This window comes from Solanum dulcamara, chromosome 11, assembly GCF_947179165.1.
Source record: "Solanum dulcamara chromosome 11, daSolDulc1.2, whole genome shotgun sequence".
Taxonomy (NCBI): Eukaryota; Viridiplantae; Streptophyta; class Magnoliopsida; order Solanales; family Solanaceae; genus Solanum; species Solanum dulcamara.
Window position 1 is genome coordinate 6,397,190 of NC_077247.1, and position 18,313 is coordinate 6,415,502.

At 37.6% G+C, this 18,313-nt stretch overlaps 1 protein-coding gene and 1 long non-coding RNA gene across 4 annotated transcripts in view; one reads left to right on the plus strand and one right to left on the minus strand.

Moving 5' to 3' along the window:
• Positions 1-12,177, minus strand: part of LOC129872961 (uncharacterized) — a 41,972-nt gene extending 29,795 nt beyond the window's left edge. Inside the window, exon 1 of one of the 3 annotated variants that reach the window (XM_055947921.1) lies at positions 11,808-12,177. In XM_055947921.1, coding sequence (XP_055803896.1) covers positions 11,808-12,114 — 307 coding nt within the window. In that variant the 5' untranslated portion in view covers positions 12,115-12,177. Of the gene's footprint in view, positions 1-154; positions 262-11,807 lie in introns of those variants that run through there. The other 2 variants (XM_055947922.1, XM_055947923.1) reach the window with 2 other exon arrangements.
• Positions 11,312-12,015, plus strand: LOC129872963 (uncharacterized). The gene is made up of 2 exons (XR_008762622.1): positions 11,312-11,673; positions 11,745-12,015. It is a non-coding gene; the product is annotated as an uncharacterized LOC129872963 (long non-coding RNA).
• Positions 12,178-18,313: the final 6,136 nt, after the last annotated feature.

Below are 18,313 nucleotides of genomic sequence, written 5' to 3' on the forward strand. Positions count from 1 at the left end.
CCGAGTAAAGACCAATAGAGTTTTCTCAAGCTTCAACCTTTCGCTTGTTTCAAAACATGTAAGCAATACAATGGCATTCATAAACAATTTCTAGAGACTAGAGTGAGGCGAACACTTTTTTGTTCGATCGGTAGATAAGTAAGGGAAATATTACCTCAGCCATGTGACATAGTTAGCTGAAGCAGTTATTTGCATTCCTTCCCCCCTTTCCAGTAAAATATTAGCAAATCACCCTCAGTCTTCGCTCATCATTTAATACCACTGCTTCCAGAAAGATCCATTCTACTTACCATCAACATTATCAGTTTCAACATTACAAAGAAATTACTCGCCTCTCTTATCTCCTTCACACACACTTTGGATGTGCTCTGTCAAAACACCATTAGCTCAAATGCAACAAATCTCTCAAAGACACTCTGATAATTATAATTCATAGACTTCAGATCATCAACACTAGTTCTTTAATGGTTTAGTAGCAAAAAGTATGGTGGATGATACAGTTGAAGTGCAATGGAACTAGAAGTTGAATTTTGACCTAAAAAGTTGGACACTACAGCAAGCTTACTACGAAGTCCAAACCCAAACTCTGACATTGGACTCGAGTTGAAATATGTAGAACTTAAACATAGAACACATTGAAGGACCCAAACCAAGAGAAAACATCTAGATATATACGTAGAAACATGGTTTTCTTCTCCAACCTTGGTCGTTATTTTTCTCTTCTCTACACATCCCTCTTCGTTTAACTATTATATTGTACCCTAAGCACATGCTAGTAACATTTATCTCTTTTCAGAAATTATAAGAATTTAACAAACAGAGAAGAATCTTTTCATTTTCCAAAGTAGAAGGGTAAACCTTACAAGAAGAGTTAGCTGAGGGGGGAGGACTTCTACTGAACTAAATGGTTGCAAGGGGTCTACAACACTTCTAAACAATCATAATGCAAAAAACTCAAAAGATCAAGTTTGGTGCATTCTAGCCTTCTACTGTCCTAGCATCTCACACAAAGAAAGCTAAAGTGAGTGTTTTAATTAATGTTCCATCTGCCCAGAAACTGATCCTTCCATTGTTAGCAGGTAATGCATACACAAGCAATAGAAACTACAAACTAGCCTCCCCCATAATTAAAATGAAAGTTGACCCTTGAAAACAAATCAAAGAAAAGTTCTCCTTCCACTTCCTTGATTCATAGAGGAATTCCATATATTTTCCCATCTAGGATTTACATATACAACATATACCACTGTCAAGGAGAAGTTCTTAGGCGGATTTGGTCGGGGAGATGCAGAAATAGTACTTCAAGATCCATTACCTGTCCAAGGACTTTGTTTGACCCAAAACAATCACAACAAAAGAAACATTCAGCTGGTTAATAGATGCTACATGTGTCAGCAAAAACTGGAATCTACCAGTCACCTATTTCTTCATTGCACAGTTGCAGTAGAACTGTGGAACCTTTTCTCTCTATTTTCCGACTATGTTGGTGCAGCCTCAGTCACCACAAGAAGCTTATGAATGTTGGATTTTTTGTAGAGTTGACAAAGCCATCAAAAAATATGGAGGATTATCTCAGCTACTTTGGTGCATATGGAATGAGACGAACCACAGGTGTTTTGATGGAATCTCAACTCCAACACATACTTCTGAAGGATAGATGTTTAGTTAATCTCTACCACTAGAACTTCCTTAACCTTGTAAATCCCAGCTTAGTTAATCTGCTGTATTGGAGCTCCCATTACTACCTGTACTTTTGTAATATTTTGCATCTACTTAATGCCTATTAATGATCTCTTCTTAAAAAAAAAAATAAAAAAAAAATAGGTGTTGTTCAGCTCAAGGACTAGTTATGCAAGAATTATAGTGTAGCAATTGATTATGCTTCTTTCAAAAGGGCTTCTGCTTGGGTAAATGCCTTCCCCTTCTATCCAATGATTGAACAAAAAAAGACCAATTCATTCTTTTTGCAGAGGATAATGAGCAACTTATTATTCGACGAAGAATAATGTAGGGATTGTTATGCAATGAGTATTTATAAATTATAAGTGTAAGAATTATTATGCGATAAGTAATAATAAAGGGACTGTTAAGGGTTGCCTATTAAAAGGGGCATCTTTCTGAGAAATCGGTCTAGAGAAAACCCTTTGGGTCAAGCGCAGCTTTCGAAAGTTGGGGGATGATGGGTCCGCCGCCCCTCTATCCTTCTCCACTTGAATATTGAACTTAGTTTGACTTAGTTTGCTAGACACAAGGCTCGAACTTGTGACCTAAGACACAAGACCCTCAACTTAGCAATTTATCTTTAGATACTCTTATCTGTGCATTGTTAATTTCTTATTCCCACGACCAAATCCGAGGTCCCTGGTATCTCAATCTTTAGTTTCTCGATATAGATACAAGCCCAAAACATTTATTGTATCATCTATGTTGACATAGCCACCACATCGATCACCAACGAATCGAATTGTTTAATGTGTCCAATCATGTAGAGGAATATCAAACGCTTTAATCCATCTTTTCTCATTTCTATGATTTGTCACCTCATATCCCGTTACCTTTGACCACCACTCCAGCAACAGTCTTCTTCCATTCCAGAATTAGTCCAAGCCTTTGCTCTGATAACTTCCTGCCTGACGGATGATCGAATAGAAACTGATTGTGGTCGATCGGAGACACCCTAAGACCAGCAGTTTTTTTCCACCTAGTTAAGAACCATTTCTGTATCACATCTGGATTTGGATTCGTGTTGAAGGGGTCACTAAAACAACCAATGAGGAATTTAGAGAGAAATTGGGTCCACAAGAGATTTTCTCTTTGTTTTAAAACTCCTTGCAGCAACTACTGAATTTCTATCCATTTAAGAAATTTTGCAGTATCCATATATGACTTGCCTCGACATCAGCTAAATGAAATCTTGGATCATTTCCTTACCCCAGAAGACAAAAGACCTTCTCTGTGATCACTCCCCCAACCACTGTTATAGTTATCTTCTGGAATGATAACTGCTAAATTTTTTCTCTGAACCGAGTTTCCATCCTTTCAAAACGACCGTAAATATTGAAATTCTGAAAAACTCTGTGTATGAATGTATGCTTCTTCACCATCTCCTGCAGCTATCCCCTGTAACAAGTGAAACTTGCTTAAATGCTTCACAAACCCAATGCAAATTCCTTTTGTTGATTTTTAACCTGCACGGACCCTGAGCATTGCGGGAGCTTTAGTGCACCGGGCTGCAATAAAAAATGAATCTCTTACTACGTTCAATAAGTACGAACCATCTGTCAAAATCCTCGCTTATCAACTAACTCAAACTATTTATCTCCTCAAACAAAAAGGATTTTCTCAACCATAGTGTTGTTGTAATAATCACCAACAAAGCATAACTAGGAGAGATGAAAAGAGAGGCCCATTTCCCAAGAGAGAAAAAAATTCCAAAAGTACTATCAAGTCCATGTAACTTGAACTTATGAAGCTTCTGAAACCATTCTCCTCTTAAGACATGTTCTGCAACTGTCTTTGAAGCAAACTCAAAGAGGAATCTATTGACCCATTCCATAGATATTGAGTCCATGTTGTTGCTTCTGAGAGTAACTGGCCCACCGAACGAATCTCTGGTAAAGTGGGGATATCGATGATTTAATTGGAAGACTACCAACAACACTCCTGCTAAAAAGTTCGAACTGAGTTGGACTGGATCCTTGAGAGATCTGAATGGTGCCCTTCTTTTCCTGGACTGAAGCTTCCTTTATTTTCCTTATGTCTATTTACTTCTTCTGACAATTTCTGAATATGGAAGATCTTACTCTGTAGTTTTTGGAGTAAGTGTAAATCTCCTCTAGGCTTTGTAATTGTTAGAATAGAAATAAGAACAGGATTGTATATAGTAATCTACATGGAAAAAGTTGGTAAAGTAATGTCTATGAATAGGGATCCGTGTGAAAGACTACAATACTTTTCTATTAACCTTTATGGGTCTGTGCACCAAGAAATTTAAAATGGGGGGGGGGGGGGGTCTCTCTTTCCAGCACTCTCTGGCCAAAATCTTCATTTCCATTCCTTTCCTTTCATTACTTTTTTTAACTATTACCTTATGTGATAGTTTTCCTAGATTCAGATCCTTCTTTCAGGCTTTGCAATGGGTGACAATAGGATTTATTTCAATGCGGGTTTTAAGTCTTTCGACATCACTAAATGGAGCACTGGCAGCTCTGTGTGGTTCGTAAGAGGAGTAGAAAGATGATGAGGAGATCTTCCATAAGCAGCAAAACCATGGAATGGATCTGCTTCACTCTCAGAGAAGCTTCCAGCGATCAGAAGAAAACAATCAGAAGATGGAAAACCATAGAAAGAGAGGCGGAGCATTTCTGTGCCAGGAAACATAATGAACATGGAAGATTCATAAGTATCATTTCCATCAATAAGTATAATAGGGGTAGGTTCGTACTGGTCGTCGCAGAATTAACCTTGAATGCAGGATGGCACGACAAAACATTTAAAATTGAAAGGTTCATTAAATGCTCTAAAAGAATGGAAGTGCACGGACCTCCTAGAGTAACCAAACCCAACTACCCTTATGCAAAAGCAGTTAAGGATAGTAAATGGCAATCAAAGACTATAAGGGAGGCAGAGATTACGAACAATGCTAGCATTATTGAGTCCTCACACATGCAGAAGACAAAGAGAATGGGCTTCTGGAAAGATGCCTAGTAGGTCATCTGGAAGGACAAATGAAGGAAAAGCCAACTTTGTCTGAGATAAGAAGATGGTCGCCAAAACTCTAGAAGAAGGCATTCGGAGTTAACATCTATGAAATGTATGGAAGTATGTATCTGTTCGAGTTCCCTAACACAAACATGGCTGAACAAACCCTCCAAGGGCGGTGGAACTGGAAGTCTGGAAGAATCACATATTCAATCTGGAATGGTGGAATCCAAAGGTGGGTTGTCTCCCCAATAATACTCTGAAGATGGAAACATGGATTAGTATTGTCGAAATCTCCCTTCATCTCTAGTTGGGGAGAGTATTTCATGAAATCAAAAACCAATGCGGAGGTTGGGTGGCCACTGAGGAGGAAACAGAACTAAGAAATCACATGAAGTGAGCAAGAATCCTGGTTGCAAGTGATGGAAGAAACATTCCTTAAGAAGTTTCGATCCCCAAAAATGGAGTAATATTCCACTTTCTGATAAAGGTTGAGGGGGCCAAGTTAGAGTAGAGGTACAACCGGAATCTTCGCGAACTGAAAATAGAGTCACCAGAGAAGATAGAGCACAAAAATACCTAGTCCATGCCTTTACACAGCAGTCTGAAGGTGGTAAAGGTTGTGGTAAAGTCAGTAGTAAAGTCTGTAGAAAAGTACAATCCTACCAATTTCGGGATTTTCCATCAGTGGAACAAGTGGGTACAGCTGTTAAAGGAAGAGAGGGGGGAGGGGTACATGTGGGGCACACATCTCATATAATTGAGGGAGCAGCTTTGGGCCATCAGCAGCCCAATAGAAAGAGGAAACTATTTTTTAAGAATGGGCCATATTTTTCAAGTCAAGTCATTTTTAATGACATAACTTGTAAAAGCCAAATACCACTTGACACTTGTAATTTTCCAGAACTCCCAGAGCTGCGATATGATCAAGATACAGAAAGAACAATCACGCAGAACTTGAATCAAATTGCCCATCCGGAGGAGGAGATGGTAAACATATGGTCAGAGAATCAATTATCGAATCTCAACGCCAATTAACAGAATAGATGATAATGACCTAAGGGGGGAGGTTTCAGAAAAAGGGGACAATGGAACTTCAGAAACAGGGGAGCAAAGATCAATCACTGAGAGGGAGACTTCAAACTGGGTACAACAAAACTTGATCAAACTAGGTAAAGTTTTGGGTGTTGATTTCTAGGGCCATGAAGAGGAGGCCTTGGAGTTATTACTTCAAGTGGACAGTTCGAGACAAGCCAGGAGAATAAAAGTAGAGGTTATATGCAAGAAAACAAGATTCAGAGGTTCCCCAGAGTTAAAAAGTCTAGTAAGCTTTGATGTGAAATTCAAAAATAGTGGAAATAGGGTACGGGGAGAAACTTGCTCATTAAACTGGTTTCATGGAATGTAAGGGAACTGAATAGCAGGGATAAGAGAAGATTAGTCAAAAGTATTATGGCGTATGGAATGCAAACACATTTGTTTGCAAGAAACTAAGTTAGAGGGGTATGTGATAGAGGAGGTTAGGCAAATTTGGGGAGGGAGATGGGTTAAATATGCCTGTTTGGATGCTAGTGGGACTAGATGGGGAATTCTAATGTTGTGGGACAGCAGAGTGTGGAAGGGGAATATTTTGGAGACTGGCATCTCTCTATAACTTGCAAATTTGAAGCTCAACTTCAAAACTTCACTTGTCACATTGCAGGGTTTAATAAAAGGACCTTGGGCTGTGGAGATTTCAATGTGGTGCGGTTCATCTCAGAGAAGAGAAACTGTTTGAGAAGAACAAAAGGCATGAGAGAATTTACAGATTTCATAGAAGATTTGAAGTTGATTGACATTCAACTTGGGGATGGCCCGTATACTTGGTTCAAAGGAGATAATCAAGACATTGCCTCCAGGATTGATAGGGTTCTAATATCAAAAGCATGGGATGATAGCTTCAACAACATCAAACAGATTTGCTTTACAGAGGCTCAGATCAGACAACACTCCTATTGCTTGGGGGGGGGGGGGGGGGGGGGGTTAGACACAGAAGGGTTCACAAACAGAATCAAGGAATGGTGGGACACTTTCAGCTTCTCTCGGAGACCAGATTTCGTACTTGCTTTAAACTTAAGGCATTAAAACAGAAAGCTTAAGGTTTGGAGCAGGAGTGATCAAGGGAACTTGGGAGCTAAAAAGATGAACTTACTCAAAGAACTGGTTGTTTGAACGATATGATCAAATCAGCTAAAGTGAGGGGGTGGCTCGGAGGTTTTAAGGTCAAGTAGATAGTGTGGAACTTACCCATCTACAATATGCCGATGATACCTTGATATAGTGTGATGCTGATGAAGTCCAACTAAAGATGTTGAGGGTGATCCTAGTGTTGTTTGAAAGGTTCTCTAGTCTACACATTAATTGGAGGAAAAACCACTCATATCCAATTAATAAAGTACACAACATGGAAGCCTTAAATGTTGTTCTGGGAGGGGAAATTGGAGTATTGCCTACATCATATCTTGGGATGTCTTTGGGGGCTAAATCTCAATCATATGAAATCTGGAACAATGTGGTTGAGAAATGTGAAATGAAGTTGGCAAGATGGAAATCACAATTATCTCTCTAGGGGTGGCAGATTGACCTTGATTAATTTTGTTCTTGATTCACTACCAACCTATCTGATGTCAGTATTCCCAATTCCCAAAAGGGTAATCACTAGGTTGGATAAAATCAGAAGAAAATTTCTCTGGCAAGGAAACGATGAGAGAAAAAGCTACAACTTGGTTAAATGGGATGTTGGGATAGTGGGAAAGAAGCATGGAGGTCTGGGAATAAAGAACTTGATGAATCAGAGCAAAGCCCTTAGGATGGAATGATTGAGGAAGTTTAATAATGAAGAACAGTCCTGCTGGAAGGAAGTCGTTAAGGCAAAATATGTAGAGGAAGATAACTGGATGACCAAAGAGGTGACTACACTATAAGGGGTCAGTGTATAGGAGATCCATTAGATCTCTATGGCATGAGTTTAAGGCTAGCACAACGATCAAAGTGGGGAATGGAGAGAAAACAGAATTTTGGAAGGATGTTTGGTATGAGGCAAGTAGGCTAGAGGGCTTGTATCCTGATATATATTCTCTAGTATCTCACCAACAGAAGGCCATAGTAGATCACTAGACTCCTCAAGGGTGGAACTTCATCTTTAGAAAACAATTAAATGATTGGGACATTCAAAGGGTGGCAGATTTTTCCAACACAGTTGGGCAATTTAATGGACTGGAAGGGGGTCAAGATATTTTGTGGTAGAAAGGCAATCGGAAGGGCAGTTTTAAGGTGGATTGTGCATACAACTAGCTGAACCACCCCAATCAGCCTCAAAGTCTCTAGCCATGGAGAGGAACTAGAAGTCAAAAATCCCATTCGAAGTGGCATGTTTTGTCTGGTTGTTAGCCAAAGAAGTTGTACTGACTCAAGACAACTTAAAAAGGAGGGGGATACCATTATGTTCTAGATGTTTCTTTTGTGTGGAAACTGCTAAGACAGTTAACCATCTCTTTCTACACTGCAAGATCATTGGCCAACTATGGAGGTTATTCCTGAATCTTAAGGGTATGTCATGGACCATGCCTGCCAAGAGCCCAAGATCACAGAAGCAATCCAGAGTTGGGAGGAAGCAGGAAAGCAATCCAAGAACAGAGACAAATGGACAATTGTCCCAGCTAGTATATGGTGGGCAAGATGGAAAGAAAGGAAACTAGAGCTTTTGATAGTATAGAGAGTGGTATAAAAAAATTCAAACTAAATTGTCTTATGCTACAATGTTTTGGGTGTAAACAGTTATACTCAAATGATACTATCTCCATAGACTCAATTTAGTAAACGGAAAAGGGTCAAAATTACACTTCAACTATTTGAAATAGAGCACATATACCTTTAAACTATATTCTGGCTCAAAAATACCCTTCCCTTCATACTATTGGCTCAAAAATACCCTTCACGTCATACTATTGGCTCACTTCTACCCCTCTGTTTGACGGGATGAAATGTGGCATCACATGTGCATTAATTTACGCCATGTAAGATCTCCACATAAGTACCCCACCCCACCCCATCAATTAAAAGACTCAAATCCACCCAATATCAATATTTTGGGTGTAAACAATTATACTCAAATGATACTATCTCCATAGACTCAATTTAGTAAACAGAAAAGGGCCAAAATTACCCTTCAACTATTTGAAATAGAGCACATATACCCTTAAACTATATTCTGGCTCAAAAATACCCTTCCCTTCATACTATTGGCTCAAAAATACCCTTCACGTTATACTATTGGCTCACTTCTACCCCTCTGTTTGACGGAATGAAATGTGACATCACATATGTATTAATTTGCGCCATATAAGATCTCCACATAAGCACCCCACCCCACCCCATCAATTAAAAGACCCAAATCCACCCATTAAAAGACCCAAACCCATCCTTGACTCTCGTAGTTATGGTTTTCTTAACTCCCGTAGTTATGGCAGCCACAATTAATTTGCAGCGGTTTTTAAGCAAACTATTAATTGGCTATTTAATTTGCTAAACTATAGTTTTCATCCAGTAGATATAGCTAACAAAGGGTGATAGGTTTAAGTTTTCAAAATGGCAATTAAGCAAATGTGCTACCTGATCAAGCAGGTGCTTTTTTAGGAAGAAGATGGGTGCGGTCAGGCCTAGAGTGAGCTACAGAGCAACACAATCGTACATTCAACGTGATCAATAGATGCTTGGGAAGTAGCTGAAGTGTTCTTCCTAAAGTCAAGCCAACAGGCAGGGGCGTCTAACTGTCGCAAATTGTTATGGGGGTTGCTTAAAAACTGCTACAAATTAATTGTGGTAGTCATGATTACGGGAGTCAAGAAAATCATAACTACGGGAGTCAAGGATGGGTTTCGGTCTTTTAATGGGTAGGTTTGGGTCTTTTAATTGATGGGGTGTGGTAGGGTGCTTATGTGGAGATCCTATGTGGCGTAAATTAATACACATAGGATGCCACATTTCATTCCGTCAAACTGAGAGGTAGAAGTGAGTCACTAGTATGATGTGAAATGTATTTTTGAGCCAATAGTATGAAGGATAGGGTATTTTGAGCCAGAATATAGTTTAAGGGTATAAGTGCTCTATTTCGAATAGTTGAAGGGTAGTTTTGGCCCTTTTCCGTTTAGTAAAAGATGGTAGGATTTGAAGTACATGTTGTAAATATTTACCAATATATTTTAGTATTGTCTTTTGAGGAATATACAAAGTAAAAAATAAATATAGCTCAGTGTAATAATGTAAAATACAATTTGATAATATTTGTCTCCTCTATTGCTCAAAGTGATAAATGTTTTCTATTTGAACTGCAATGTCCATTTTGTATTGAATGTCATTTCAGGGATGATGATTATAGATTTCATTTTCCCTTGAATGCTTATGATGCTTAAACATCACCCCTGTTGGTTGTAGTTTCTTACGCAAAAGAACTATGAGAAATGATCCTGAAACTTCTAATCTTCTCACCGAGTTCCCTTTCACACTCGAGGCCTCCTTCAAAGCATAGCATAGCCACTCCATTGTCTTCTGGTTGAAATAAGTTCTTCTAATCACTTTTTGCCTCGTTTTGTCCAGTCATATCATACCTATGTTTTTGATGAATTTCTAGTAATATCGTATGATTTAAAACCTAATAACAAAGTAAAATTGTGTTGCCGTCCCATCACCACTTATGATAAGAATTTTTTGTTGGGGTTGATGCTTGTTCGGCCTAGGCTATTGGAAAATCCCTTTGGAAAGGTAATTATTATTGAAGAAAGGTTAAACAAAATATCCTCGGGAAAAGTGCTAGGGCGCATTTTATCTCAAACTTAGTGTTGTTCCTTACAACTTTCAAAATGAATTCATTTATGTGTTAACGAAAGTGTATTCAATTCTGATTCGCTCGACAAGGTTTACATGGTCATGTGTTGGTAGCACATCTTATATATTTGGGGCATGACACTAATATCCAAAGAGGTGCCAGGGATTTAATCCTACAAAATTAAAATACCAGGACTAAATCCATCCATCCAGAGACATCTTTAGTATATGGACGTGGGACTTAACTCCAATATCAAAAAATCAAAAAATATTATGAATAATCAATCAAAGAATAATTCGAAAAAAGAGAAGATGGTGTTAGCTACCTTTCTAGCAGTTACTAAGTTACAAAAAATTACCTATAACATATGATCAACTTTAAAATTGATCTAAACTGACATTCAAATCTATAGAATTTATGTTTCATAAACATTTCAATACCATGAGCTAAAATACTCAAGAGTATTATAATATACATATTTCATGAACAAAAGTAACAAATGTCAAGGCAATTTTATTTTTATTTTATAAAGTAATAATGCAGGGGCAAATTTACCTTGCATCAAATGGCATCATGGGACTTTTCTTCGTCGACAAACTTTAAAATATATATATATAACACCACTTAAAACACAAGGGTTAACATAAGAAATTCATTAAGGACAAAGTGTGCTTGTATACAAGAAGTATACCAAAAGAAGAAAACCTTACAAAATGACATGATTTTCTATGAAAGGCACCAACCTCTTATACAACTAGGAGCCTCATGGGTGCACCAAGAAGAAATAAGGGAAAAGATACTATTTCTCATAGTGTGAAAAAAGGAAATAAGGGATTTATCGTGCATTATAAACAATTTAAATTTTGAGCCTTTATCACTTAACATATTAGATATCGGCAAAGGTTGAACCGTTGACCTCCTACCAACCAAATAAGGAGCAACAAATCCAACTGAGCTAGATCCATTCCTAAGTCAAACTGACAATAAAAATTTGAAATAATGTTGGAATAGATTTATTGACACAAACTCAAAACCCTAAGTTTGAAATATTACTCATTCTCCTCTCAAATTTTTGGGGCGACCTGCAGCTGCTTGATACTATTTCCGCAGTAAGTTTTGTTTATCTTCTCTCTAGTTAAAACATTCATTATTTTAAATGCTGACACAGATTATGAAAAAGCCATTGACAAATGTAGGAGTATAATTATTATGCATCAAAAGAATTTAAGAAAGTAATACGCACCAGACATTACAGAATCAGTGTAAGCATTTTCTTCGTGGATGTAAGAGAGGAGCTCTGGGTTAGAGCGAGAGTCATCACGGAGCCAGTAGTAGTTGTCTACTCTAACGTCCCCAAACAACTCCATTTCGTGCCTCACTTTCTTTGGCGCCGGCGGCGTGGTGTTTACCATAGCTCGCAGGGAGAAAATGGAAGAACCTTTAGAGTGAAATGGAATTGACAGCTTAGCCCTGGTAGCAGTAGCAAAAGTGGTAACCGCAGCAGAAACCAACACTAAAAACAATGGTCGGCCGACGAAGGACTGAACCATTCAAAGCGGCGTTGGAGCGACAATTTTTGTCAGTATAGAACGGGTCTTTACTAACGGGTCTTTAGTGGAACTTTTTTTTTTTTTGGTTTTTTACTAATGTCTGGTCCGTAGAGGAACTATTAAATTTGGTGCTTCCAATAGAATTTTTTCATTTTCAGGGCTCGAATTCGAAATTTTTTATTAAGATTAAAGCTATCTCACAATTGCACCACAACTCATATTGGTCCTTAGTGGGATTTATTATTTAAGATAATTGAATAAGAAAAAAGTTATTATTAATTTTCATATAACTTATGTACTAGATAAAAGCTGGTTTATGTCATCCATAGATTCGATCTTTATGTTGGGTAGACATATTAAATTAAATCCATATGATGCAAATAATGTGGAACCTATAAAAAATGGTGTGAAACTTGTTTTACTGGATTTATCATTCTGATTGAGTAGGTGTCTAGACTTGCTATAAAACGAGCGAACAACTCGAGTCGGAAAGGAACAACGTACCAGTAGCAGTGTTTTTTGGCCTCACTGTCTGTCCTCCCCATCCTAAAATGTGTAGCTATAATATCCTTCCCAGGAGCGTAAGCGCATCTCTCGTATCTCAAAGAAAGGTTTGGAAGCGTTAACCGCATCTCCGAATGTAAAATATCTTTCAGAAGATTCATATGGGTGCGCGAGAGAAAATATTTTGTATTACAGTCCAAATAATATCAAGACAACAAATAGCACATTAGGCCAACAAATACAATTTTCATATAATTTATATAATATTTGATAGGCCAGTAGGAAATAAGTAATTCATATATAAAATTACTATGATGTTTGGTTGACAATTTAAAAACTCGCATAACTAATACATGTATAAATTATGAGGGAATTCATATATTATTTTATACAAGATATAAAGTAAAATAATTAATATCTGCATAAAATAATACATAAATTCACTCATAATTAATACCTATATTACTAATACTTGCAAAACTCTAACCAACTGTCAACAGTAGTTAATTGTCCGTCCATATATCTGCTTCTAGTGGAGGGTAATTTTGGAAGTTTTGTACTTTCTTCGTTTTAATTTATTTGACATATTTTTCTTTTTAATCTACTATATATTTGAAAATTACATAAAAATTATTATAAATCACAATAATTAGCAACTTAAAATATTTAAACACACTAAAAAAATTCACTCATAATTAATATCTATATTAATATCTGCATAAAATAATACATAAATTCACTCATAATTAATACATATATTACTAATACTTGCATAACTCTAATCAACTGTCAACAGCAGTTAATTGTCCGTCCATATATGTGCTTCTAGTGGAGGGTAATTTTGGAAGTTTTGTACTTTCTTCATTTTAATTTATTTGACATATTTTTCTTTTTAATCTACTATATATTTGAAAATTACATAAAAATTATTGTAAATCACAATAATTAGCAACTTAAAATATTTAAACAAACTAAAAAAAATAGTTGACTCTCGAAGTTATCAGTTCCACATAATTTGGAACAAAGAAAGTAATATATTGTAATACCTCGAAAGTTGAAAAGTCGAGATGGAAAGAAACAACTCAAAAAAGTCGTTGGTTTCTATTTTCACAAGCTGATCTACATACCATTCAAGTACCTACGGTCCATAGAAATCCGTCGTAGTGGGATCAATAATTGAGAAAAATATTTAAGTTCACGAGTCGTTATATGAGGCCCATCTATGGACCGTATAAGGTCCTACAGTCCGTAGAAGGGGTCGTATATAGAGATTCAAAGACTTGAAGTTTTGGAAATTGGCAGGATAAGAGAGTTCCAATGACTGCTCATCCTACTATGACTTCAGAGGCAGAATTTAGGGGGGCTATTATGCTCACCTAGCTGATGGTTGCACAGTCTGGTCGTCAGAGTACCCTTGCTCCGAGATCTAGTTATCAAAAGCCATCTACTACTACAAGAATTAGAGACTTCTTGAGGTTGAATCCACTAGTCTTCATAGGGTCCAAGGTTGAGAAGGATCCTCAAATTTTTATTGATGAGATATGAAAGTTATTGAAAGTTATGCATGCTACTGAGGTTGAGGGAGTTGAGCTTGTTTCCTATCAGCTTAAAGATGCTGCTAATGTCTGGTACAACTAGTGGGAAGAGAGTCATGGTGAGAATATTGAGCCTTCTGTCTAGGATGAGTTTGAGAGTGCATTCCTTGATCACTTCTTTCTTCGAGAGCTAAGGGAAGTAAAATTTAAAGAGTTCATGAACTTGAAACAAGAGGAGCTATGAAAAAGTACAATTTAAGTTTATTCAGTTGTCCAGGTATGCTCTAGAGAAGGTTCCTGAAACAAAGTCTAAGATGAGGAAATTTGTGTCTGGTTTGGGAAAGCATGTCAAAAAGGAGTGCAAGGTTACCATATTAATCTCATATATAGATATTTCCTAGACTATGGTCTATGCACAACAGGTTGAGGAAGACAAGAAGAAGAATAAAGAGGAGCACTTGAGCAAGAAAGCTAAGTCACCAAGACATGAGCCTAGTCAGCAAAAACAAGGTAATGGTAACAAATCCTTCTTTCATAAGAGGTCTTCCAGTTATGCACCTTCTTCAGCAAGTGCCCCATGCGCCCAACACTAGGAATGATCAAAGGTCGCAGGGCAATCAGAACTTTAGAGTACAAGGTTCACAGTTCCAAGAAAGTGTGGCTAAAGGTCCTATACGGAAGCTGCCTTGTGGTAATATGGTAAACTCCATTTGGGAGAGTGTTGTGAAAGCATAAATGGGTGCTACAAGTGTGTCCAAGTGGGTTACTTCTATAAAGAGTGTTCGATGGGGAGACAGGGTGATGGGGTAGTAAGGCTCAGTCTTCCTCTACAGCACCACCGGGAAGAGTAGTTTAGAGAAGTGCTACTTCAGGATCAGGCAGAGGAGCAAACCATCTATATGCTATGTCTAGTCGCCAAGATTAGGAGAACTCGCCAGACGTTATCACCGGTATGCTTCGTGGCTTTTCTTATGATGTTTATGCTTTGAATTGATCCGGGTACAAGTTTGTCCTTTGTGACTCCTTATATAACAATTAAGTTTGGCATCTATCCCGAACGTCTTCTTGGGCCTTTTAGTGTCTCTACTCCAGTTGGTGAGTCCATTCTTGCTAAGAGAGTCTATAGCGATTGTGTAGTTTCCATCTATCACATATATACCATGGTTGGCTTAGTTGAATTAGACATGGTTGATTTTGATGTCATTCTAGGCATGGAGTGGCTTTATGCTTGTTATGCCACAGTTGATTGTAGAACTCGAGTTGTTAAGTTCTAGTTTTCTAATGAGCATGTCATAAAGTGGACGGGTAGTCCTACAGTGCCTAAGGGACGATTAATTTCATACTTTAAGCCATAAAGTTAGTTTCCAAGGGGTGTATCTACCACATAGTTCGAGTTAAATATAATAGTGTGGGGACACCATTCCTTCAGTCAATTTCAGTCGTTAATGAGTTTCTAGAGGTCTTTCTTGATGATTTGCCTAGAGTCCCTCTCGATAGGGAGATAGATTTCAGCATAGATATTCTACCCAATACTCAACCAATTTTTATTCCTCCATATAAAATGGCTCGAATTGAGTTGAAAGAGTTGAAGTGTTAAACCCCATACTTTTGTACTTCAAACGCGTTCTTAAGTCTCTTGAAGTGCTCTTAAGTTTCATGGAAGGATCGTAAGTCTCTTAAGTTTCTTAAGGTTTCCTAAAGTTTCTTAAAGCTTCTAAAAGCTTCTTAAGAACTCTTAAGCTTCTTAAGAGTTGCCATATGAGCCGAATAATCTATAACGCTATCAAACAACTCTAAGGGAAAGGAGAATGTGATACCTCATAGTAGAGAAGATTGGAAATAGAGTTATAAGAATCTGAAAGAAGTTGGAGACCGAATGATGAGTCGTAGGACATGACTTATTTACGTAAGCTATCAACTTGGAAATCTTACATACTTAAGCTACTGGAGTACATACCTAGCAGGGATTACATAGGTTCGTAAAGTAAGATGAGATTACGAACCTATGAGGGGGAGAAGAGAGTGTCATATGGCAGCATAAGAGAGTGCCATATGACAACATAAGAGAGTGCCATGTGGCAGCAGCTGGAGCAAGGGTGGTGGACCCCCCATGCCACGTGGCAGCCTGTGATTGGAGGAAAGGGGTGTGTTGGCCCACTTAGGGCTTGACATGTGTCACCACTTAGGGGTTGACAAATGTCACCCCCTTAGGTGAACTATATATATATATGTCTTATGGCTTATTAAAGTTCCATACTTATCTAGAAAATTCAAGAAAAAGAAAGAAGAGAAGAGAAGAAACTAGAGATGGAGAGAGTCACGGTTTTGGAAGGAAAAAAATGAGTTCTTCGATTTTGCTAGGTGAATTAATTATCTAGGGTGTATCACGATGTTATGAAGGTGTTAGTAATAAAAATATATGATTTGGAGCAGCCCAAAACATTATCAAACAATCATAAAGTTTTAGGCGCGCTAAAGGATCTTCCAAGGCAAGTTTCGACGAGTTTGACAAGTTTCAGGAAAGGTAAGGGCTTCCCTTTCGAATTGGAGTTTATGATGTTTTTATGAGGTATATTACATGTCTTAAATAAGGTTGGAAGTGGAAAAATTGAATAAGGATGCTTGACGTTAGAAACAAACTAAATTGAAGTGGTTGTAGCTAAATCGAAGTCGAGTAGTGGGTTGTCGTTGTGGTGCTGCGAGTGCAGCTGGTTGGATTGCGTGTTGTAGGGCTTTAAAGTATTTTAAAAAGGGTGTGGGTGCTCCTGGTTGCAGCCACACAACCCTCCATTTTGTATGGTTAAAGATTTTGTGAAATAAAGATTAAAAACTCTATTTTCATATCATAGTTTTGAGCTAGTTGTTTGGAGTTGTATTGTGTAATGTTGAGCTGGTTTACTTGTATATATGCTACTGGTTGTTGTTGTTGGTATGGTTTTTGACACTGTGGACGAGTTGAAATATCGGGGATGTTGAAGTTACAAGGGAAATGCTGCCTGATTTTCGGTAGCATCGGAACTAGTAATAAACTAGTCGAGAGTAATGGATAAGAAAATGACTCCTATTATACTTAGTTGTAGAGTGGGATATTGGAAAGTGAAAGAATATTAATCTTAGTATTACTTTTATTTCAATAGGTTAAGGAGGTATCAAGGCAAACTGGATTTCAATTAATCCCGAAAAAGGTATGTGAAGCTTTCTCTTGGCATGTCTTTGGCATAAGTAAGTGAAGCTTTCTTTTGGCATATCTTAGCCTTAAGTGATTGATATACGAAATGTGGGGATAATTACATTTATAGAACCCCAAGTATGACTTATAAGTCTTATTCACTTCTCGATGGTAGAATTCCTATACTAGTTGAGTTATTGCCTCTCAAGGCTTCTATATGACGGAGATTAGTAAGTATGTGAAGTTATCTCCTTTCTCTTGGCATGTTTTGGCATAAGTACGTAGAGCTACCCTTCTTTCCTCTTTATATGTCTTTGACATAAGTGTGGTGCTATGATGGTAAGGTAATGCGATAATAAGGTTATGATACTGAGCCCATGACGGGCCGGGTACGATATATGTAAATGATGACTCCTTGAGGAAAAGTAGAGGCTAGGTAAAGCTTATTCTTTCTCTTCATTAAAGCATGTCCTAATTGTAAGTAAAATGTGATACGAGCTCTGGGGTAAATCCACTTTTAAGTCCTAAATGTAATCTATATCTCTTATTCACCTCTGAATGTCAAACTCTTGTAGTAAGTTGAACTACTTTCCTTGAACTCCATAGGTTGAGAAGTACTGGATGCACAAGCTCCTAGTCCTAAGGACTATGTGACAACAGGTATCCCTGATTCTATGAACTGTTAGTATTAGTTTAGTACATGTCTAGGGTCCCCGAGGTCCTTAGTGATATAGGCCTCAATGGCATTTAGAAGGCACTCGAGATGGCTACACTACTATTCTGGTCCTCGGACGATAGCTTAATCTTCTTACATTGTCGAATCTTTGATAATGATTTAGATTGTATATGGTTACTCACTACTTTATTCATGTATACTGTAATACATCTTTCACCGAGTCCTAGGGTGGCTATAATATAATTATTATTATATGGTATATGGATCATGTCGATCATTCCTCGGTATTATTATATGATATATAGATCAGATTGA